Source organism: Protopterus annectens, chromosome 14.part0 (genome assembly GCF_019279795.1).
Source record: "Protopterus annectens isolate FY-2018-M chromosome 14.part0, PAN1.0, whole genome shotgun sequence".
NCBI classification, from domain to species: Eukaryota; Metazoa; Chordata; order Ceratodontiformes; family Protopteridae; genus Protopterus; species Protopterus annectens.
This window is the reverse complement of record NC_056748.1, coordinates 354,423,464-354,448,920: the sequence shown is the minus strand read 5'-3', so window position 1 is coordinate 354,448,920 and position 25,457 is coordinate 354,423,464. Positions and strand designations below refer to the sequence as shown.

Genomic DNA, 25,457 nt, shown 5'->3' with positions numbered 1-25,457 from the left:
TAATTCCTGTGAGGACAGACCAGTGAAACAGAAAAGCTAACAAAAAAATTTGAAACATTAATCTTTAAAATACCAAAACACTATGCTGAGCTCTTGAATCACATCCCTCTTTTAGAGCAGCAAATGCAATCTCAGGTAAAATACAGGACAGATGCACTGTGGGAGTCTGGAAGGAGCTGAAGGTCTGAGAATTTATAGCTGCTGGATCAGATCCTTAAAGAAAGACTGTATCCTATTTCATCCCATCAATAGGAGATTTACCAGTTCCTTTTTACTGAGCATGGAGGTGAAAAAGTGTAAGGGAAGGAAGTGTGTAGAGCAGCCTCCTTCCTGACGGACTGAGAATGCATTCACCACACAGGCTGCCTTGCAGAGGTACCTTGAATAAATCTTCTCAAATACGTGGTCGTGACTGAAGACAAATAAGTTCATATCTGGGACTTCACATCTGTGGAATATACCAGCGCCCAACTTCTGTCTGTAAAGACTGGGAGCAATATTCTGAACTTGTCTGTCAGAATTCCAAACAGAAGGAACACAGGATGTCTACAGATGCAGCTTCTGGTCCAAAGCCATCACAAGCCAGTCTGAACTGACAGCAAGCCCTCCCCTAAATATAACACATTGCAGAGATATTCTATCATGCCCTTTGGGACTCCAGTTTGATCCCAAAGGGCACATGCTTCCCTGACATTTGTCTAACTATTCCCTGTTTGGTTCACCTGCCTTGGTACTGTGACATCAGGCCTTAGAACAGCTCTACGAAATCAATTTACTCCCTAAAGCTATCCCACACTATCAGGTATTGCTTGGCTATTAAATGTACAAATAAATCTAGAGCATGACAATGGTTTCCCTGGTGGCATATATACTGACTTACAGAAAAACAGAATTAATAAAATAAGACCACAATCTGATTAGAGGTCTTATAGAGAAGTTTTAATGAATTCTACATATTTCAACGGCACTCCCCCAAACTTTTACTGCATTACAGGCACATTTCTCTTATCTGCCTTCTAAATTAAACTTGTTAGCTAACGCAGAGCTGTAGTAAAGACAAGTGCCTTGCATAATATCTCTTCCTGCACCCCACCCTGTACAGAGTACAGGTAGCAGCAAAAACTACTTCAAGAATGAAAAGTGGGGGAAGAACCACCACTAATTGGCATTTAAGAATCTCCGATCACAAACAGTTTAATTGGGAAGCGTGGCCTGATAACTGACTGATTCTATGAAATGCCTTGCCAGTATTGTAGCTATACCTTCAGAGACAGACTGGATGCTTATAGCAGCAAGCCTGGCACATCCCATTTCTTGCTATGCCTCTGACCTGACTCATCAAAAGGCTCTAAAATTATTCCATTTCAGCCAAGAAACAGACTTCATTAGAACCAAGCATTTCAGAAAAACAGCAACAGATGCAAGCTACAAGCACCAAGGATGAGATAATCTCAGTACACACTACTCCTTCAAACAGGAGATAAAACTGCCTAAATTCACTGAGGCTTTTTCTTCAGCAACTAAATGAGTGACAATGGCTGCAAGTATGCACAACGGAAACACCATCTATTAACATTAAAGATTCAAACTTAAGTCACAAATATTCTCTGTGAAAGAATTTATTATATCACAAGATAACTTAACAGAATGTTTTTTTTAAAAAGTATATTACATTTAAACCACAGCCTTCTGAGCAAGCAACGTAACAAACACAGGACCTACTACCAAACTCGAAAGCATAATGAAAATAGCCTTCTGCAAAAGGCACAACTAGATGACCAACTCCTAGAACCTAATAGATAACACACTAATTCACACAGAAGATGACATGCTGCCTCAACAAATGGAAAGTTAATTATTAAGAACAGCTTATGTAACTAATACAACTGTTGCAGTACCAGTGTTCTACACTACGGAACTCTCTCTGTCAAGACTAGATGCACTTAGTAGTAATTTCATTCAGCTATTTTCTCTCTTGATTATGCTCTGTATTTTCAAACAAATATTCTTGGATCACTTGCATTTTCAGTTCATCTTGAGATGGACTCAATTTACAGTTAAATACCCCCAATTAAGTATAGAAATGAGCTACTATACCCACTGTTAATTCACTACTGTGTTAACTTACCAGTTTACTGAAAAATGATACAAAGCCATAGCCCTTCGATTTTCCTGTTGTCATATCCTTAACAACACGAGCATCTCTGTGGGGAGAAAGTACAACTAAATAAGAAATCTGAAAATGAAAGACCACAAAATACAACAGCTGTCTGAGTGAGAAAAAAAAAAAAAAAACACTCACTGCACTGTGATGAAAAAGACTATCTAGCCCTAGCAATGTATGACCCCTTGAAACTTCTTGTAACAATCTCCAATTCCTAGAAAAAGCAGCAATAAAAACAAAATAAGCAAAGGGAATACATGTATTAAAGCATGCAACCTACCACATACCCTCATCTAATAAATAAAATTTAAAAAATTATCAAGTATTAATTGGAATTAACAGTAGCCGCCTTTTGCTACTAGTCAACAGCGAGGTTAATTGTAACAAAACTGGTACTGCTTGCTACAATGCATTCTAGGAAGTCCAGCTATTCTGATTGTGCCATGCAGTCTGTAAATACAGTTAAATACCTCCAGACTTGTAAAAGATATACAAAATATTAGATTGAGAAAAAATGAAAAATAGGAATTAAAAGGCATACATCGCCTGTTAACAGATTTCTTTATTTTTCCTGGGCAAGTCTCTATCATCTTTTTGGAGTTTGGGCAGCTGTAAATTTTGAAAAATTGACACTTTCAGAAATTTAGGAAAGGAAAATAAAACTAACAATGCTAAGCACACCAGTACAGAAACAAATGTACACAAATTGTAATAAATTAAATGAGTGGAACTAAAACTGCACTGAATAGAAACGCTGAAATATAAAATGTATAAGAAAAAGTAGAAATAAGAAAAAAAAATCTACAACTGAGTTCCAGTGTGCACAGTTCCTTGTAGTTAGCCTTCAAGATCCTGTCCATTGTTATGAGCAATTCTGCAAAATAATCAGAATGCTATTACTTTTGGGTAGTGACTTGGAATAAAGTAAAACTGCAGGTCAAGATAAAACTTTCAACACCACTGTCTATGTTAAAGTGGACAGAGTTCCAGTTAACAGTCAAGTTTGAAACAATATTTAAATGAAACCAAACAAGTACTACTCTTAATAAATCTGATCAGCTGCTGCCTTTTTAGCAACATTCTGCATTCTCCAAGTATCAAGTTCTCATTATACAATATAGTATAGAGACAGAGGAGCACAATGTGATGGCCTACCAAACTCCTGCCCCAAACTACTTTCAAAACAGGAGTAGTATGCGATACTGCTGACAAATGGTCCCATGAACTGAAATGCAACAGAATGTTGCCAATAAGGCAGAACAGCTTTGTCATACCTCCCTTTAGCTAGATAAAATATAAACCACTGAAAAATGCAACAATACCTTCTGGCTACACAAAGCTGCCAATTATAGTAAAAAGAAATCCTCCAACATTTTTATATTGCATTTAATAAAAAGTATTGAAGATTCAAAACATTTCACAATTGGCATATACAGTTCGGTTAAACAAGCTTCACAGGATGTAATACAATCACATATCTTTTCAACTCTATTTATAGTACATTCAAGATTTCACATAAAAAATGCTGCACTACCCAAAGCTGGTGGAAATGGTAGACCAAAGGCACCATTATAGAATTTGGTTATAACATGGCAAACATTAGGTACTTTTAGTCAATAAACATATTAAGCAACTTATGACCTTTAAATGCTCTTATAAAGAATGCAAGCTAAGAAACATTTGTGTTGTCTACTACCCACAAAGACATCCACTATAAAGCTTGACAGAATAAAAACTATGGAAATTTCTGGACAATATGGATTCAAAAGTATGAGATTAACATATGGAAGTTTTGTTGAGCAAGTGAGATATGTATACCTTATTTTCAGGGTAGGCTCCAGGTAGCATTTAAACTGATTATGAAAAACGTAAAAAAGGGCACCAAGAAATTCCCCTAATCTTTGCAAATGAAGATAGGGGATTGTCAGATTGGGGATAAATATATATTAAGAGGCAGAAAGGCAGCAGCCAGAGTTGCACATACAGAATTTTACGCCTAATGCAAAATCTGATATGGTAACAGAGGTTACAGATTATGAGCTCCAATATTTGGAGGGGCATGACTGACGAGGTAGTAAAACTTGCTGATGGATGATGAAGTTGATCTGTTCCTCAGTTCCATTATGGACAGAGTTGAAAGCAATTTACAAGACTGAAGAAATGGTGTCTGCTGATACTAAAGTACAAATGGCTGAACAGGAACCACTACTGGTTTTGAATGGTCTCAAACTTGCGTTTCTTCTCAGTGAGCTACCAAGTGCATAAACCATGTCAACAGTACAGTATCCAAGGACAATACTTTGAAGTCCCCCTGCTACTGTACACAGGCAATACCACTGCAATGTGGCACAAACAAGGGGACAGCAAATCTTACTTTCGTTGCAAGCTAGTCTGGGACATAGCAATTCAAGTCTATCTGAACAGTCAGGCTTCATACGTTCAGTCAGAGCAAAACAGACAAGCTAAAGAGGATCAAGACAGACGCACACAGATGGAAACTTCATTCTGGGGGCTTTTAAGATCTTATCCCTTTAAAGGAAACACCTCCAATACATCAGTTTGTCTCTTTTCAGAATAGAAAAAATAATAAGTTATGTACTCACCATAACTCTGTATCTAGCTTGTTTGTTTTCATCCTTCAACTGATGTAACTCTGATCTGACCCTTGGGTTCATCCTTGGCCACTCGACAAACTTCAAGCTCCATAGTTCGAGCCCCTCACCTTATCCCATACCTCTCAACTGTCCAGATTTTTAGCTCATACTTTTGGTCTGTTCCTCATAAAATTTGTGGTTTTCTGGCAAATCAATGGAATGATGAAGAATGACTTCAATAAACAAGGACATACATTTGAGTTTCAGTCTTTAAATCTTTCAGAAAATACATGTTAAAATAAACCCTGTTACTCTAGCAACTTTCTAAGTTTATACCAACAATATTTAAAATGTGTCCTTACTTTAAAGTCCTTTGTCCCCCTCATTTTGTCAGGCTTTGTCCAGATTTCTTGCACAAAGAGGTTGAAAGGTATGCGTCCATAAGCCCTTACCTTATCAACCACATTGCCAAAATTGGAAAAAGCAGCCCACAGTATTTCTGAGTAGGCAATGCAGAGAGTAAAATGATGGGAAACAAGAAAATAGATAACGAAACTCTGGAGCCTACACAGCAGAGGTTAACCAGGAGTATCCCTTAGGTCAGCGCAGTGGTTGCGTTGTCACCTCACAGCAAGAGGCTCTCCAGTTCGATTCTCAGCTGGAGTGCCTTCTACTAGGAGTCTGTATGTCCTCCCTGTATTCGAGTGGGTTTCCTCCCACATTACAAAGACATGCATCTGCAGCATCTCTCCCAGAGACTCTGCTGAAAATTGGCTTTGTTCCAAGTCGGACTTTCCCTGTAAACAAATGTTAAATACATAAAAAATAAAGGTCATACCAGGATCTAGACAAGTAGTAAGGGGGAATGATTAGAGGGAAGATGAGGTAGGACAGAAACAGGCAACACAGATGCAGAGTTACGATAGGTATGCAACACTAATATCCAATGTCTTTCATCCACTCATCAACTGATGCGACACAGTTTCCAGCTACAGTCACCTTGGGTGGTCCTCACGGAAGGATATTCCGGAGTACAGTGAAGATCAAAGCTGTGAAGATCAAAGCTGCTCTACTTCGAGATAATACGTCTAGCATGTAATGAGCTATAAAGGTATGAGCGTTGGACCATAACACAGCTGCTCAGATGTCATCTACAGATGTTTTAGACTAGAAGGCAGATGATGCAGCCATAAACCTGCAGTGTGTGTGCTTTAGGCTGTTTTGGTAATGACAGGGCTTTACTTGTGTAAATAAGTGATGCAATCAGTGAGCCATCTGACTGGAGTAATTTTTTAACACTGCTGTGCCAAATTTAGCCTTAGAAAAAGATAGTTTTTCTGGCTTCCTGAAATCTATTTCTGTGAATGTAAAATCTGAGCCATCTATGAATGTCTAAGTACATGAAGCACATACTTTCCCTTGTTGGAGAATTTAACAGAGACTGGTAAGCTGACTGAGGCCAGCTTCAGACACTATCTTGGGTAGAAAAGAGTCTAAAGTGAAATCCCTCGCCTTGTGAAAAGTCAGGTAAAGCGGTTGAGAAGAAAGTGGTTGGAGTTCTGATATCAATCTAGCTGAGCTAATGGCAACCAGAAAAATTGTTTTCCAGGTCAAAAAATTTAACTCCGTTTTTATCAATGGTTTGAAGGGGGCTGAGTGAGGGCTTAAACAGCGTAAGGTCCCACAGAGGTACAGAATCATTTTTGGAGGTGTAACAGTAAAGCACCTTCATTACAGCAGAATGCACCTAGGTGTTTTTGCAGTTACCGCCTACTGACGCCTCTAGGCATCAAATACTGTTTGTTCACATTTACATCAATGATTCCAACACCATGTTACATACAAGGTATCAGATTTCATCATAAAGCATACATTATGGCATATACAATTGCACTGATTTGATCTCTGTCTAATGCAGCTAAAGAAATAGTGAATACTATTTGTATACTGATTTGTAATTTTCATATTTATCTAAATATCTCATCAGGTAAAGTACAGTCGTCTACACTTAGCATAAATGTAGATGTTAGAGTGTATTCACTGTTGCAGTCCTCACATTTGGGTTATCTGCTTGCAGTAGCCATCAGTCGGCCTGATTATCAAAGTCTTGGGTCCTGCGTCGGATGCTGTCTCATCTTCCATGACGTCGGGTAGTCAGGGGTATAAAGCATGCAGCCAATGCCATTACATCAGTTTTTCTTGTCCCAGATGTCAGGTGCCCCCCATAATGGGAAGCAATTGTATACAAGGTTACACCTCCAACAAAAAAGCAAATACACCAAAAAGCTTTAAGCATAGCAAACAAGAATAGAGGTATAGTCAAGAGAAGTCAGGGGGCTGGGAGGGTGGGTAACCAGGACTACAAACAGTGAATACACTCGAACATCTACATTTCTGGTAAGTGTACACAACTGTACTATGTTCTTCGTGTTTCACCGCTGCAGTCACCACATTTGGGCAGATTCCCAAAGCTAAGGATGGGAGAAGGTAATCGGATAGCATTAGGACCAGCTATAAGGCCCTGCAAGACTAGTGGCAAAGCCAGCTCTGGACTTAGAAAAAATTCTCAAGTGGTAATGATTGGTGAAGGTATTGTACAAAACTCCAGGTAGCAGCTTCTAGGATGTCCCTGGTAGGGACACCTCTCAGAAAGGCTGCAGAGGTAGATGCAGCCCTGGTTGAATGTGGTCTTATCCCCTGTGGGGTAGGTTTTCCATAGCGCTTATAGCAGAAATTAATGCAGTGGCCTATCCACTTAGAAATGGTTTGTTTTGAAATAGCCTTCCCCTCTGCCCCTGCATCAAATGCAACCAGCAGCTGTTCAGATTGAGAGGTTTAGTCCTGTCCAAGTAAAATCCAAGTTGTCTGTGCACGTCCAAGGAGTGCAGTGTTCGTTCCCCTTTGTTCTGTAGATTAGAAAAGGTTGGCAAATGAATGGACTGATTACAGGCCATACTGGATACCACCTTGGGCATGAAGGAGGGATTGGTCCAGAGGGACACCCTGTCCACATGAAAGATGATGAAAGGCTCCACTGCCATGACAGCCTGTAATTCAGACACCCTTTTTGCTGAAGTGATGGCTAGAAGGAAGGCTGTTTTCCAAGAAAGGAATTTCAACTCTGCATTTGCAGCTGGCTCAAAGGGAGGTAAAGTGAGCTTTTCCAGTACAAAGTTAAGGTCCCAGGCTGGAGTAGTGGCTCTCCTGGGTGGCCTTAAGTTTTTGGCCCCGCTGAGGAACTGCTTAAGCAATGGATGATAGAGGGGTGGTTCTGTATTGTAATGAGCTGAAATGGCTAAGACATGAATTTTGATGGAGGAAAAGGAAAGGCCCTTGTGAAGCATCTCAGTTAAGTATTGAATAATCTGAGGTAAATTGGGTGCTGCTGTGCCCATCCCGAGTTTGGCTCCAGGAACAGAAACTTTTCCATTTTTCAGCAGATTATTTTCTAGTACTAGACCTCCTTGTCTCCAAAATGACATCCATCACTTGCTTACTGAGGGATGGTAATGGAGAGATCAGGTAATTAGCCAGGCTGCCAGGTTCAGGGTTTGAAGCTGTGGGTGCAGAATCTGGCCCTCCTGCTGGGACAGAAGGGCAGGAGTCTGAGGTAGGTGCCATGGTGCCAGCAGTGACACTGCGCAAGAGAGGGTACCAGTGTTGGAGGGGCCAGTCTGGTGCAATCAGTATTGTCCTTGGTTTGTCCTGTTTGATCTTTAGTAGTACCTTGGAGAGGAGAGGCATTGGGGGAAAGGCATAAACTGATAGGTTTTTCCAGGTGAAGGACAGGGCATCCACTTTCCAAGCTTGTTTGTAGGGAGTTCTTGTGCAGATTTTGTCCAATTGGAAGTTCTGGGGGGGAGGCAAATAGGTCCATCTCTGGGCTCCCCCATTTGTTTCTCAACATGATGAATATCTTTGGTTCCAGTTTCCACTCATGTGGGTCCATGAGATTTCTGCTTAGGTCATCTGCCAGTGTTCTTAGCTTTCCTTGCAGGAATTGAGCCTGTAGGTGCACTTAGTACCTCAAGGCTGTGTTCCACAGAGCCATGGCAAGTCTGCAAAGAGGATATGAGTGAGCCCTCCCTGCTTATGTACCACATAACAGCGGTGTTGTCCGTCTTTACCAATAATTCTCCTGGAAGAATGTGGTCCTTGAAGGCTGTCAGAGTATTATGTACAGCTAACATTTCTTTTTGATCGATATGCAGGTGCATTCGACTTGGGTTCCATTTGCACTGAATGCACTTCCCTGCCAAGTGAGCCCCACATGCATAGTCTGATGAGTCTGTTAGGGTTTGGGCAGCAGGGGGTACAGTGAATGGCAGTCCCTTGTTATGGTGGCAGGCCTCTGCCCACCAAAGGAACTTATCTGTAGACAAGGTAGGATAAGAATCATTGAGACTAGATCCTGAAAATGTTGACACCATAGGCTTTTTAGATACCACTGTAGTTTCCTCATATGCAGTCTTGCATATGGAATTAGCAGAATGCAGGAAGCCATGAACCCCAGGGCTTGCAATATTTTCCTTGCAGACAGCTGGGTCTTTGTGGTCAGTAGTTTGAAGTAGGCTGTCAAATGAACTTGTTTCTCTCGCATAAGGTAGGCCATTTGGGAAGTTTTATTCAAGCTTGCTTCCAGCAATACAATTTGTTGGCAGGGTACAAGATGTGATTTCTTTTTGTTTATGGTGTACCCCAGAGAAGTTAATGTCCTTACAAATGCCATATGATTTAATACTATTTTCCTGGCTTTCTGCCTGAATTAGACAATCGTCCAGGTATGGGTATATTTGAATATTTCTTAGCCTGCAAAATGCAATGACTGGAGGTAGGCACTTTGTGAATACCCTTGGCACAGGAGATAAGCCAAAGGGCAGTGCAGAGAAAGCACAGTTGTGTACACCTACCATAAATGTAGATGTTAGAGTGTCTTCACTGTTGCAGTCATGACTGTAGGGTTCTCCCCTGCCAGCAGGCAGCCCTCGGTCGGCCAGAATCCCAAAGTCTGGGTCCGGCGTCGGCTGTTCATCCATGCTCCCTGACGCCAGAGCGCCAGGAGTACAAAGCTGACAGCCGACGCCATCTTCTCCAGTTTTTCTTGCCCCAGATGTTAGGAGTCCCAGAATGAAAAAGGTCCCATAACCTTTGCAAATACACCTCAGAAGAATGGTGAAAAAAGGAAATACACAAAAGTAAAAATAAGAGGGGACAGAAGGGAGGGAAACCCAGACTGCAACAGTGAAGACACTCTAACATCTACATTTATGGTAGGTGTACACAACTGTATTATGTTCATCATGTTTCACTGTTGCAGTCATGACTGTACGGTAGAATCCCAAAGCTGAAAGAAAGGGAGGTGGTCATAAAGGGGAAGGGGCGGCTAAAAGGCCCTGCAAGACTGCAGAGGCAAAGCCTGCCCTAGACTTAGAGTAGAGAGGTAGATTGTAGTGCTTAGAAAAAGTATGCACTGAACTCCAAGTTGCAGCTTCCAAAATGTCCTTGGTAGGAACTCCCCTGAGGAAGGCCGCAGAAGTGGCAGCAGCTCTGGTGGAATGAGTCCGTATACTCCCTGGGATTTGCTTTCCATGGTGAGAATAACAAAATCTGATTCCATGAGCAATCCATTTAGAAATGGTCTGTTTGGACATGGCTTTACCTTGGGAACTTGAAGCATAAGAAACAAACAATTGTTCTGATTTTCTGATGTCCTAGGTTCTGTTCAGGTAAAAATGTAGTTGTCTGTGTACATCCAAGGAATGTAAGATCCTTTTCCCCTTTATTTTGAGGACTGGGGAAAAAGGTTGGCAAGTGGATAGTTTGATTTAAAGCCACTTTGGAAATCACCTTAGGCATGAAGGTAGGATTAGTCCTCAAAGATACCCTGTCTTGATGAAAAATAATATAATACAAGGTTCCACAGCCATAAGAGCTTGTAACTCAAACTCTCCTAGCAGAGGTTAAGGCCAACAGGATAGCTGTCTTCCAAGATAAAAACTTGATGTCAGAAGAGGCAGCAGGCTCAAAAGGAGGCAAGGTTAGTTTTTCCAAAACATAGTTGAGATCCCAAGCAGGAATGGGAGGAGATCTAGGAGGTCTTAAGTTCTTAGCTCCTCTGAGAAACTGTCTCATGAGCTGGTGGGAAAAGATGGGAGGGTCTATATTATAATGAGCAGAAATAGCAGAGGCATGTATCTTAATGGAAGAGAAAGAGAGACCCTTATGTAAGAGATCTGTCAAGTAAAGTAAAATTAAAGTAATGTTAGGAAGAAGAGGATCAGAATCCTGAGCCTGCATCCAGGAACAAAATCTTTTCCATTTTCCTGCATACGATTTTCTAGTGCTAGGACGTCTGGGCTTCTAAAATGACATCCATAACCTGCTTGGGCAGTAAAGAAGAAATCAAAGGCCCCGGATTAACCAGGCCGCCAGGCTGAGAGTTCTGACATGAGAGTGTAGAACCTGACCCTGATGTTGGGACAGAAGGTTCGGAGACTGAGGTAAAACCCAAGGGGGCTCTAGGCATAGTTTTTTTTAGAGTTGGATACCAAAACTGCCAAGGCCAATTTGGAGCCAGCAAGATTATCATCTTGGGCTTGTCCTGTTTTATCTTCAATAAAACCCGTGGAAGAAGAAGAGGTGGAAATGCATATCCCGAGAGGTTCCTCCAACTGAATGACAGGGTGTCCACTTTCCAAGCTTCTCTGTGGAAAGTCCTGGTGCAAAAATTCTGTAGTTGATGACTGAGATGGGATGCAAAGAGGTCTATGTGAGGACATCCTCAGACTGCTATCATCCTGAATATTTTGGTGTCCAGCATCCACTCGTGTGGATCCGAAAGGTTTCTGCTCAGACTGTCTGCCAGAAAGTTTTGTTTCCCTGGTAGAAACTGAGGTTGAAGATCCAGATTGCAAGCTAGAGCTGTGTTCCATAGATCCATGGCTAGTCTGCAAAGGGGGTAGGAATGAGATCCCCCTTGCTTGTTTATGTACCACATAACTGTGGTGTTGTCTGTCCGTATTAGCAGTTGTCCTGGTTGTAAAAGATTCCTGAAGGCCAACAGAGCTTTCTGAACGGCTAACATTTCCTTTAAATTGATATGCAGGTGCTTCTGATCCTTTGTCCAAAGGCCCTGCAAACAATTGCCCTGAAAATGGGCTCCCCAAGCATAATCCGAGGCGTCCGTGGTTAGAATCTGAGTGGCAGGAGGCAGACAAAAGGATTTCCCTTTGTTTAGAGCACATGCCCTGGACCACCAAAGAAATTCCTTTTGAAGGCAAGGAAGGACGGAGATCAGTATGTCTAAACTGTGGCAATACTGAGACCATACACTTTTTAGGTACCATTGTATTTTCCTCCTGTGTACTCTTGCATATGGTATGAGAAGGATGCAGGAGGCCATGTAACCCAAAGCCTGCAGGAATTTCCTTGCAGATAGTTGAGTTAAAGTTGCCAATGTTCTGAAAGTTGAAGCCAGCTGTAATTGTTTTTCGGATGTCAGAAATACCATCTGGGTTGTGGTGTTTAGAAGTGCACCCAGAAAAGTTATCTGTTGTGATGGTGTCAAATTTGACTATGTTTACAGAGAATCCCGGGAACTTGAGGAGGTTCTGTACAAATTCTAGATGCTGGAGTAAGACATCCTTGCTGTCTGCCTGAATTAGACAATCGTCCAGATAAGGGTAAATTTGAATTCCCTTGAGTCTGCAGTAAGCTACTACTGGAGCCAGGCATTTGGTGAAGACCCTGGGCGCAGTAGACAATCCAAAGGGCAGCGCAGAGAATTGAAAGTGCCTCGATCCGGCCTTGAACCTGAGGTATTTTCTGCGATCCTGCCTGATGGGAATGTGTAAATATGTCTCCTTTAAATCCAAAGTTACCATCCATGCATCTTTGGACAGCATTGGAAGTAGCTGCTGTAGAGTAAGCATATTGAATTTTGGAATCTCTAGAAAGGTGTTCAAGACCGACAGATCCAGAATGGGTCTCCATGACTTTTGCTTCCTTGGGACTAGAAAGAGCCTTGAGTAAAAATCTTTTCCCATCTCTGAAAAAGGAACCAGCTCTATGGCATTCATAGCCAAAAGAGCTTCCACCTGGTTTAAGGCCTCCGTCCATTGATTTTTTGGAAGGTCTGGCCATCCGTTCGGCCTTGGCAAGGTATGAAAATGGAATTTGTAACCTCTTAAAACCACATCCAAAACCCACTTGTCTTGGGTTATTTGAGTCCAATTTTGATAAAAGAGAGTTTCCCTCCGAGAGGGGCTTCTAGGCAAGAAGTTCCTGTAGCCCAACAGAGGGAGTCATTGAGTTAGTTTCCTTTGAGATTGTGACCTGTCCTCTCCTCCCCTAGGGGTGGAAGCAGTCCACTGTCTTGGTCTATAAGCAGCTTGTGTTTGAGGCCTCCCTCTGGAGCGTCTATATCTACCCCTCTGAGGCCTGTCTGAAGTGGGAAAGGACCAATTTTTTGAAGGCCAATTCCTGCTAAATCTAGGTGGCTGTACTTGTAAGAAATCTTTAACTGTTTGCATGGATTTTGCCTTATCCTCCATCTTTTTAATCACCTCTTCAGCTTTTGATACAAACAAAACATTATGCTGAACAGGAGCATCCAATAATTTAGCCTTTACTTGTTCAGGTAAATTTTGTTCCTTTAGCCATGCATGCCTTCTAATGACTGTTCCAGAGGCCGCAGCCCTACAAGAAGCCTCCAAGGCATCAAATCCACAGTGTAAACCATGCTTCCCAACCTTTTCAGTGGCATGCAATAAGTCATGTAATTCCTTATCTGCACAGGCAGAAATGGAAGTAAGCTTTTGTTTTAAGACAGACAAGAGAAATTGCTGGTATTTAAACATATGAAACTGACAGTTTAAAGCCCTAATGGACAAAGTAGCAGAAGTGTACACCTTTTTTGCCCCATCTTTCTAAGGATCGAGAATCCTTTTCAGTAGGAATGGGATTTTTGGCAGAAGCAGCCTTAACTCCCTTAGGACCCTGATAAATGGTTTCAGGGTCAGCAGAAGGGTTCTTGTATAAAAACTGATGGGAATCAGGAACCCTGTAATATCCATCAGGCTTAACAGGAGCAGGAGGAAGAGTCAGGGGTTAAGTTAGCCTCCGAAAAGGCATCATCCACAATATCCAAAACAGGAGGAATAGCCAGGGGTCTATGTTGGGGAAGAAGAAGAAAATCCCTCAGTCTTTCCTTGGATTCCGAATACTCCTGTCCTTCCCAGTGGAAATGTTCCCTCATTTCATGCAAAGTTTCCCCAAAAGAGAAATCCTCCGGGGGAGAAGCTGAAGGAATGGATTCTTCAGCATCAGAATCCTCATAAGGAGGGAAAGAATATTCCTGATCAGAAGAAACTGAGGAAACAGAAGCCTGATCAGAGGAATCATAATAAACATCCTGCCTTGGCCTTTTGTCAGGAGGGGGATGAGAACCCCTAATCATAGTAAGTAAATCCTCCGCCATCTTGCGTAACTGTTTCTGTGACTTGGGAGCCGGTTCAGAAGAGGCCAGTGTTGAAGTCATTGATTTAGAAGGAGTCTTTGCCTTTGTCTTTGGCTTTGTCTTTACTAGTAGCTGAGTAGGCCTGAAAACCCCTTCGGAAGCCGGTACCTGCACAGCGGCTCCGGACCCATCTGAAGGAGCATTGTCCGAAGGTCCAGCAACAGAAATATTTAAAGGCCTGGTTGGCTCCTCGTGAGAGTCCGTTTCGGCCATCGGTTCTGAAATGGCCGACGACAGGGGCTGCAAAAGCGGGTTCAGGCGCCTAGGCAGTGAGACATTTCCCTGTGGTACATTTGACTGGGGACACATGCCTGAAATAACATTCAACTGCAGAGAAATATGGCTGTTTGCAAATTCCCTGTGGGCAAACAAAAGCATATGCTGCCATGCCCACAGTTTCAGTAACCAAATGCACATGGGGAAAACAATGTCCACAGTCCCCATGGGAACATGAGACAGTAGGCAATATGGCAGGCATCAGCAGCAGGCTGGCCAGAGGGTATGTCAGTGGCAGTAAAAATGCAGTGCACAATGGGCAGTGCTTTTATAATTGGAGTGTGTGGACCGCTACCCACTTCGCAGTGTCTAGGGAACATTACCTAAAATACATACTTGAGCATAAATGTGACTACAGTATCCTGCAGGATTTCCTTCATGCTGTAGCACACTTCTACATGTTGTAGTTACATAAGTATGTACTGTACACTGAGCACAACACTCATTACTTCTTCTGCCACCATTCATTTGGTTATTAAAGCTGTGAGCATGGCAGGGTGTGCTTCTCTTTGCCCACAGGGAATTTGCAAACAGCCATATTTCACTGCAGCTGAATGTCTTCAGCCATGTGTCCCCAGTCAAACGTACCACAGGGAAATGTCTTGCTGGCTAGGTGCCTGAACCCTGCAAAAGCGCCTCAATGACGACGGCCGAACCTGAAGCTGGCTCCGGTTGTGCGCTATCACCAGATTTGGACCTCGGAGGCCTGTCTTTATCCTTGCGACGTTTGTGAACTCCGGTAGCCAGGACCGTATCAGACGACATTTTGTAGTTAAAGCGCCTACCGAAGTAATGAAAAGCAAAATCGTACCTTCGCTTAATTGTACGTTGATTGAATCTAGCACAAAACCGACAACTAGCTACATCGTGGTCAGGGCCTAAGCAAGGAATACAGTAAGAATGAAAATCCTTATGAGGTATTTGCTTCCCACATGAAATGCAATTATTAACTTTTTCTGACATCGGAGTGGTGCAAGAAAAAAGTTTCCCCAACAGGGTACTTAGCTTTGAGTGGAGAAGAAAGTCTTCGGACTGAAGAATATCAGAAAAATTAGTCAGGAGTCAGCCGACCGGCACTTGCGAAGTGCTATCACTGCACGGCAAGAAAGACCGGAGAAGATGGCGTCGGCTGTCAGCTTTGTACTCCTGGCGCTCTGACGTCAGGGTGCATGGATGAACAGCCGACGCCGGACCCAGACTTTGGGATTCTGGCCGACCGAGGGCTGCCTGCCAGCAGGTGAGAACCCTACAGTCATGACTGCAACAGTGAAACACGAACATCTGATAGTGCATGTAGCCTGCTTTGAAGTGTAGGTATCTTCTGCAAGATTCCCTTATTGGGATGTGCAGGTAGGCTTCCTTTAAATCCAGTGTTGCCAAACAGGCATCTTTGCCTAGCATAGGAAGCAGCTGATAAAGAGTTAGCATCTTGAATTTTGGGATCACCAAAAATGTGTTTAATATAAACAGGTCCAGGATAGGACGCCAGGAACAGTCTTTTCTGGGTACCACAAAAAGTCTCGAATAGAAACCTTGTCCCCATTCTTCTTCTGGGACAGGTTGAATAGCCCTGATGCTTAAAGAGAACTTGCTTTTGAGCCTCTGCCCACTGATTTGAGGGTAGATCTGGCCAACTGTTTGGGGTTGGTAAGGAGTGGAACTGGAATCTGTATCCTTGGGAAACTATTTAAAACCCATTTGTCCTGGGTAATGAATTCCCAATTTATTGCCTGCAGGGCAATCTTTCCCCCTAAAGTCAGTTGTGCAGGGCTTGGAAGGTTTAAATTTAAGTAATTGAGACAGTTTACCATAGGGGGGTCTCTTGCTACTTCTGTTTTGGAAGTGGGAGCCCCCCACTGCTTAGTCCTGTGAATACCTTGGGACTGAAGCCTGGGTGTTCTGCTGGTTCTGGGTTTGGACTGAGAAGGCCTGGAAGAGGCAGGAAAGGACCAATTCTTAGACAGCCAATGCCAACTAAATCTGGGAGGCTGTACTTGCAGGAAATCTTTAACAGTTTCCATAGATTTAGCTTTTTCCTCCATCTTTTTAAGTATTTCTTATGCTTTGTTGCCAAACAGGCGGTCTTGGTTTAAGGGAGCATCCAGCAATTTAAGCTTTAACATGACCTGCAAACATTGCTCCTTAAGCAAAGCATGCCCTCTAAGCACAGACCCAGTGACAGTAGCCCTGGAAGATGCATCTAATGAATCAAAACCACATTCCAAAGTATGTTTTCCAACTTGTTCAGCAGAATGCATTAAATCCTAAAAATCTTTATTTTCAGCAAAGTCAGGAATCATTTTCTGCTTAAGCAATCCAATAATATGCTGCTGATACTTTAACATATGAAACTGGCAGTTTAAGGCCCTAATGGCCAAGGTTGCAGAAGTATATACCTTCTTACCCCATCTATCCAGCGCCCTGGAATCTCTATCAGAGGGGGTAGTATTTTTGGCAGTAGTATCCTTAATGCCCTTGGGTCTCTGTGAAATAGTCTCAGGATCCACAGTAGGATTTTTAAAGAGGAACTTGTGAGAGTCAGGAACCCCGTAATATATATCAGGTTTTCTGGGAGCAGGAAATAGAGTCAGAGACCAGGTTAGATTCAGAGAAGGCATCATCAACAATGTCCAGTACAGGAGGGATGGACAAAGGCCTGTGTTGAGGCAAGAGTAAGAAATCCCTAAGCCTCTTTTTGGAGTCAGAATAATCCTGGTTCTCCCAGTAAAAATGTCCCCTGTGAGTATGCAAGGTTTCACCAAGAGAGAAATCCTCTGGAGGGGAAGCAGAGGGAATGGAGTCCTCTGCATCAGAATCCTCATAGGTAGATAAGGGTAAATCCTGTTCAGAGGAAACAAATTTCAGAGTCCTGATCAGAAGAATCAGTAGGAAAATCGGTCCTAGGTCTATTAGAGGGGGAAGGGTGGCTTCCCCTGATTAGAGTAATAAGGTCTTCAGCCATTCTTATCATTTGTTTTTTAGGCATAGGGGTCTGACCATGTAGTCTGGGCATCGGTTTTCTAGGCATGTATCGAGTTTTAGGCCTGAAGGAAGAAGGTGGCGTCGGATTAATATGCAAGTCAGTAAGCCTGAATACACCCTCAGAAGTTGGTGCCTGCACAGCGGCTCCGGACCCATTCAAGGTAGAGACATCAGCAGGTTCCACAGTCGAAGAAGTATCTCGCAGCATACCGGACTCCAAATGGGTCTGAGGTAAAAGCCTGCAAATCTGAAGTAGCGGGTATCAGGGTCTGCGAAAGCACCTCACTGAGTACCTGCGAACTGGAGACTAGCTTAGGAAGTGTCATCAGCAGCTTTGGACCTATGCGGTCTGTTTGTCTTGATCTTTGCATTTTTTCAGAATGTCAGTAGTCGGGTGGCTTACCGAAGCCATTTCTGGATAACTGAACAGAGTACCAAAATATTTAGAAGCATAAATAAACAGACTATGAATAGTTCGAGGTTTGAATAAGGCACAAAAGGCTGCGAAAGCGCCTCACTGACGACTGGCTTAGAAGAGTCGTTGGCAATGTTGGACTTTGGCAACCTGTCTTTTTATCTTTGCGTTTTTTTTAAATCCTGGTAGTCTGGCTAACCGACAACATTTCTGGATAATTAAACAGAGAACCGAAATGTTTATAGGCAAAAATATACAGACGGATTGTGCGCAGATTAAATAAAGCACAAAACTGACAGCAAGGTACGTCATGGTCAGGGCCTAGGCAAGGAATACAGTACGAATGAAAATCTTTGAGTTATTTGCTATCCACAAGTAATGCAATTATTAACTTTTACTGACATCGGTAAGGAGCAAGAAAAAGTTTCCCCAATGGGGTACTTAGCTTTAGTTGAAGACTACGGTTCTGAAACTCGAAAATGAAAATTTTAGGAGTCGGCCGACTGGCACTTGCGAACTGCTTCAGGCACCGCACGGCAAGAAAGACTGATGTAATGGTGGCGGCTGCCTGTTTTATACCCCTGACGACCTGACGTCATGGAAGAAGGGACAGCAACCGACGCAGGACACAAGACTTTGTTAATCAGGCCGACTGAGGGCTACTACAAGCAGATAACCCAAATGTAATGACTGCAACAGTGAAACACTAAGAACATCTGCAGCTCAGACTAATAACTTAGTCCTTCATCGAAGATGAAAGCTGGAAAATCAAGAATAGCTGGAACAGGGCCGGAAAATGAGTCTGCCCCTGAAGAGCCCCAATAAAAAATCTTTTCAGTTTTCTTTTATAAAGTTGCCTAGTGGAAGCTTTTTGAGAGGGCAAGGATGTGGCAAACACGAGAGGAAAGCCTGGAATTTCTAGCAATCATTAGAATTGGAAAAATCAAAAAGTCAAATTAAAGGATGGAATGTCTAGGTGAGGCAGCCAGGACAGAAGCTCCTGAAGATGATCCAACATCCATGGAGTGTGAAGAGGCCAAAGGAAGGGAAACCATACTTGGCAAGGCCAGAATGGAGCAATGAGAATCATCTTGCTCTTCCTCTGGTACTTTCTGAATAAACATGGGGATAAGAGAAATGGGAGGAAAGGCATGTAGTAGACCAGATAGCCAATCATGAACTAGAGCATCTCTCGAGTGAATCCCCCTCTGGAAGGATCAAGGCAAAGTACCTGTCGCAGTTTACTGAGGGGAAGTAAAGAGGTTGCAGCACAGCTGACTTCACTAGCAAAAGATTATGTCTGCCACTAACTATTTGAAAGACCACTCGTGAGGAATTAAGATGGACCTGCTTAGTTGGTCTGCTAAAACACTGCATTTCCCTGAATATACATAACCAAAAGAAAGCTGCTAAAAGACATTGCCCACTGAAACACTCTGCCTGCCTCCCTGCAAGGTGGTATGACATGGTTCCCCCTTGTTTGCTGATGTACCAGACAACTGACCTAATCTGAATTGCAACCATCCGACAGGGGATCTTCTTGAAATGCCTGCAATGTATACAAGACTGCTCTCATATCTAGGACACTGATGTCTTGGTTGGCCTCTGAGCCCACGTGGCTTTGACTGTCCTTCCCAGGTAATGCCTTATCACCACAGCTGGGGGGGCATCTATAGTCAACTGTGGCTTTGCAAAAAAGTATGCAAGGGTAGTCTGGGAAACTTCCTCCACATGAATCAGCCATGCTGTGTCACATGCAAACAGGTGTGATGCAAACGGGAGTCAGTAGACTGATGTCTTATCGACCACGGTACTTCTAGCATCCACTGCAGTACTCATGTGAAAACATGCCACAGGAACTAAAACTATGAAAGCTGCTCTGGAAACTAACAGTTGTAGAACTAGTCTGTACAGAGGTGAATGAAGAGTAAGGATGTGCAGCACTGCCTGTTTCCTTAAGGTCTCCAATTTTGATTGAGGAATACTTGCTATTTGTTATTTTGTGTCTAAATGGGCACAGATAATCTCCAGAGTTTGTATTTGACAAAGATGAGCTCTGGAATAATTTATGGTACTGTCCAGCTATCTACAGAGATGAATCAAGTGGTCCCTAGCTTGAATTAGTAGAGGCTTGGTGGAAGCAGATAGGAGATGGTCATCCAGATACACAAACACCCAGAATCCTTGCAGTCTCTTCTCAAGTGAGCTGCAACCACTGCCATACACCTGAACACATGGGGGCAGTGGTGAGACCAAAGGGCAGGTCTGAGCACATTTACTCACAGGACAGGACGAGCTTGATACCCCCCAATCTGGAAATGCTGCAACTGCTTGACTGACAGAATTTTGACATCTTTTAGATACCTTCTTTCTGAGGAAGTGCAGCAGGTACTAAAGTAGGTGAGAAAAATGTGCTACTAGGAAATAGTTTATGGATAATTGGAAAAGATTTTTACACCTGGTGCCAGTTTAAGAACCAGAATCCATGTCAGGCTTGGTTATCTCGATTTCTTGATTACTTGCGACTTGCAATGATCTGCTGTAGTCTGTCAAAGTACATCTGTCAGCCGTTTTGGCTGGTCTGGCCTTGCATCTCCCTTTTTCTAACGAAAAATAAAAGCTATGTACGTACCATGACTACACATCTGTGTCCGTTTTCGTCCCTCCTCAAACAATGGATCTTGGACCAAACTTCGGACAGTTCATTATACTATGACTCCACAGCTCGAGCTCCACCACTTACCAATAATCCTCTCTTCTCCTTAAGTACCTCAGATTGAGTTTGTCATCTAGTCAGCCTACCAATTTACACGAAAACAGGGTACCCAGCAGTCAGCATATTCCAAATTAAGTTTTATTTCACCTAGAGAAGAAAGAAAAAGACTGCTGCGAATTCAGCAAGTGTGGAAGGAATTGCTCCTCAATACACACTAGGGGTCAAAATGAAAGGAACTTGTAAAGTAAGAAGGGGGCTGGAGGTTGAGGAAGGATGGAAACAGACAACACAGATGCATAGTTATGGTGAGTATATATACCACATCTGATGTTGTCTTTTGTCAGTTTTTCAACCAATGAGACACAGTCCCCAGCTATAGTAACCCTGGATGGTTTTCAAGGACATTCCAGAGTACAAGGGAGCCAAATCCAGCCATATTCCTAGACAAGACATCCTATTTGTAATGAGCTACAAAGGTAGGAGCACTGGACAAAGTATCAGCTGCACAAATATCATGGAACGAGCCTTAGGGTGTTTAGTTAAAATCAAAACTTTACATTTCCTTTATCTACAAGATTATTAAGCCATCTAGCTAAAGTTATTTTTGATACTACCTTGTCCAACAGCCTTGGAAAGAGACAATTGATTTGATTTTCTGAAATCTTTAGTTTTATAAAGACAGAATTCTAAGCTGGCTATGAACATCAACAGATGCAACATGTATTCTCCCTTGCTGGAAAACCTTGGAAAGAAAATGGGTACATTGACGAACTGACAGTTGTCTCTGATGCCACATTGGGAAGGAAAGTAGAATTAGTTTGAACAGAGGCCCTATCATTATGAAAAAATCAGATATGATGGCTGAGAAGAGAGTGCCTGGAATTCTGACACTTAATTAGTCAATGTAATACCAACCAGGAAGAGTGTTTTCCAGTCTGGGCTGAAGGCTCAAAGGGAGGTTTGGCTCGACCAACGCTTGAAGCACTTTTAAGGTATGTACCTCACAAGACATCTGCAACAGCTGGAAAGGCCACAGAAATACCTCACTAAAAGAATCATAGGCCTAAAGCAGATGCCATATGCTGACCGTCTAAAAAAACCCTCCAGCTATACTCTGTGGCATATCGTCTACTCAGAGGCGATCTCTACTTAACATACAAGGCCATGTCAAACCCTGAGCTGTTGGACATGCTCCACTTAAAGATATCCCAATCCCTCAGAGCCACACGCTCTTGGTATCTAAACCTTGTCATCACAATGAACAAAACATGCTGGAGGGATAGGTTCCTAACCCAGAGACTTCCCATACTCTGGAATAGACTGCCCATACATGTCAAGCAGAGCACCTCATTGACCCTCTTCAAAAGGAACCTTGATAACTGGATGGGAGATAGGAAATTAGCCAGGGGTCCAGAGAATTAAATATTGTGGGAAGAAATATCCAGGGAATTGTTATGGCTAGGCTTGCATAGGCCCTAGGGCCTATAGCCTAGTACCAACCTATGAACCTATAAACCCCACACAGCAGTGGGGGTTCCATAACTAGAGGTCAAAGTAAAAAGATACCTTTAAGAAACGTCTTGCATAAATCTCAGAGAAGCCAAAGAAAAGTTTTCACCTACGTGAAAGTCAAAAATGGCATCAAGTTGGACTTCAGTTGTAGAGAAACTAGCTCTATTGAAAATAGAAGCAAGTCAAACAGCTGGAACAGTTGCTGAAAAAGGATCCAAATGTCTCAGGGGAGCCCAAGTGAGAAGCATGCTGTATTTGCAGTTATAAATCTTTCTAGTAGAATCTCTCTGGGATGGTGTAAGGATTAACGAACTGGGTAAGAAAACCTGGTCAACTTGAGGGTTTGAATATCTGGGTGAGGTACCTCGAGTGGATGGGAGAGAAGGCCCTGAAAAGGATCCAACACCCAGGGTGGTTAAGTAGGTGAGGCCACATGAAGGGAAACCACACTAGTCAAGGCCAGAATAGACCAATGAGGACTACCTTGCACTTCCGCTGCAATGCTTGCTGAAGAAACGTGGGAATGAGAGGATTGGGGGAATGCAGGTAGGGGCTAGCTGTGATTCAAAGTTTTGTCTTGGCCTCCCCCTCTGGAGGGATTAGGGCAAAGCACATGCTACACTTGAAATAGAGGGGAGAAGCAAACAAGCTGCAGCATGGTTGGATGTACAGGTGAAAAAAAATTTCTGCCACTAAGATCGAGACCACTAGTAGGTGGATCGTAAACCCATAAGATGGATCTGCTCAGCTTGTCTGCCAGCAAGTTGGACTTCCCCAGAATATGCGCTGCCAGAAGAAAGCAGTCAGAAATGATCACCACCACCACACACACTCTTGACAGAGGCATAGAATCAAGCTCCTCCCACTTTGTATAATTACCGGACCAATGACATTTTGTCAGTCTGAATAGCAACCAGATCTAAAGGGAGAATCTCTTGATACACCTGCAATGCAATTAGGATGGCTCTCATTTCTAGAGCACTAATGTGAAGAATGACGGAAAGCTGAGACCATGTGCCTTGGACTGTCCTTCCCAAGTAATGCCCCACCACCCTTGTTGGGAGGCATCTGAAGGTCACTGTGCTCGACTGCAGGGAAAATAAAGTGGTGGCCCTGAGAGATTTCTTCAGCATGAACCCGCCAGACTAGGTGCTGTCTGCAAAGATTTATAATACGAATAGGTGCAGTCACAGTGAAGGCATGCTGACCATTGTACTGCAAGCATCCACTGCAGTACCCTCATTGCATTACAAACTAATCACCTTGGAAATCCACATCCCCCCACCCCGCACAGGTAACCATGAAAAAAGTACAGTTTTGTACCTACCATAAATGTAGATGTCCGATAGGTATGCATCTGCAGTCATCACATATGGGGTTTGTCCTGCCTCAGGCAGCCCTTCGGTCGGCCGGATTCCAAAGTCTGGGTCTGGCGTTGGCTGATGTCGCCCCTTCCCCGACGTCAGAGCACCTGGGGTATAAAAGCGTCAGCCGACGCCATCTTCCTCAGTTTTTCTTGCCCCAGATGCCAGGTGCCCTCTAAGGAAGTCTAAATTTGGAGAAATGCAATAAATTCCAAGCATGCACAAAAATATATACATATATAAAAACAAATACACCATAATAGATAACCCCAGCTAGCTATGAGAGGGGAAAGTACCCAAGAAATACCACAGAGGGGAAGGAGGGAGGGTAAACCTGACTGCAGATGCATACCTATTGGACATCTACATTTATGGTAGGTACAAAACTGTACTAGGTCCTTCAAGGATGCATCTGCAGTCATCACATATGGGTAGAATACCATAGCCAATCTGGGGGTGGAGGATCTATGTAAAGGATGGTGTAGCTAAAATGCCCTGCAGAACTGCCGTAGCAAAGCCTGCCCTGGATCTGGAATATAAAGGTAAGTTGTAATGCTTGGAAAATGTATGCACGGAGCTCCATGTAGCAGCTTCTAAAATGTCCTTGGTAGCCACCCCTCTTAAGAAGGCTGTGGAGGTGGCTGTGGCTCTGGGTCGAATGAGGTCTAATGTTAGGTGGCACAGTTTTTCCATGAAAGGAGTAACAGAAACAAATGCAATTCCCTATCCATTTTGAAATTGTCTGTTTTGAAATTGCTTTTCCTTGTGCACCAGCAGCATATGCTACAAACAAATAGTCAGTTTTTCTGTAATTTTTTGCTCTGTCCAAGTAGTAGCGCAACTGTCTGTGTATGTCCAGGGTGTGCAGAAGCTTTTCCCCTTTGTTTTGTGGATTTGGAAAGAAGGTAGGCAGGTGAATAGCTTGGTTTAATGATACCCTAGATACCACCTTAGGCATGAAGGACTGGTTCTCAATGAAACTCTGTCTTGATGAAAGATAAGAAATGGCTGTACTGCCATGAGGGCCTGTAACTCAGATACTCTTCTTGCTGAGGTTATGGCCAGAAGGAAGGCAGTTTTCCAAGAGAGGAACTGTAGTTCTGCAGATGCTGCTGGTTCAAAGGGAGGCAGTGTTAGTTTTTCCAACACGAAGTTAAGGTCCCAAGTAGGCAGTGGTGGTTTCCTTGGAGGATTGATATTTTTAATTCCTCTTAGAAACTGTCTTAGCAGAGGATGAGACAAGACAGGTGGATCAGTATTGTACTCTGCTGAAATTGCTGAAGCATGAATTTTAATGGAAGAGTAAGACAGGCCATTGTGGAGCATTTCTGCTAAATATTCCAGGATATGCGCCATGTTCATAACTGTTGCATCTAGGCCCTTTGAGGTGTTCCAGGTGTGAAATCTTTTCCATTTTGCTGAGTATGCCTTTCGTGTGGAAGGCCTGCGAGCTTCCATGATGATATCCTTCACTCTCTTGGATAGCTTATCCTGGTGATGAGTCAAGGTATTTTCCAGGCAGCTATCTGTAATGTTTTCAGGTTGGAATGCAGAGTTTTGTAATTGTGCTGTGTCAGGAGAAGCGGCCATTGTGGCAGAAGCCATGGTTTTGTCCGTGACATGCTCTTTAGCAATGGGTACCAGTGCTGTCTTGGCCAGTCCGGAGCTATCAGAATCACTCTTGGCTGCTCTGCCCTGATCTTCAGTAAGACCTTGGTCATTAATGGAAGAGGTGGGAATGCATACACTGTTAGAGCTCTCCAGCTGAAAGAGAGGGTGTCCACTTTCCATGCTTGTGAGTGGTATGTCCTTGTGCAGAATTTGTCCAGCTGATGATTGTGTGGGGAGGCAAATAAGTCTATGTCCGGTCTTCCCCCATGATTGTGTTATCTGATGGAAGATGTCTGGGTGCAGCAT

At 43.1% G+C, this 25,457-nt stretch overlaps 1 protein-coding gene across 1 annotated transcript in view; it reads right to left on the bottom strand.

Moving 5' to 3' along the window:
• Window positions 1-2,113: 2,113 nt before the first annotated feature.
• The window catches only part of LOC122788660 (nucleolysin TIAR-like), an 859,280-nt gene continuing 835,936 nt past the window's right edge, over window positions 2,114-25,457 (bottom strand). The window contains exon 5 of the mRNA XM_044055556.1: window positions 2,114-2,204. Within this exon, the coding sequence (XP_043911491.1) occupies window positions 2,120-2,204 (85 nt within the window). The 3' untranslated portion in view covers window positions 2,114-2,119. The remainder of the gene's footprint in view (window positions 2,205-25,457) is intronic.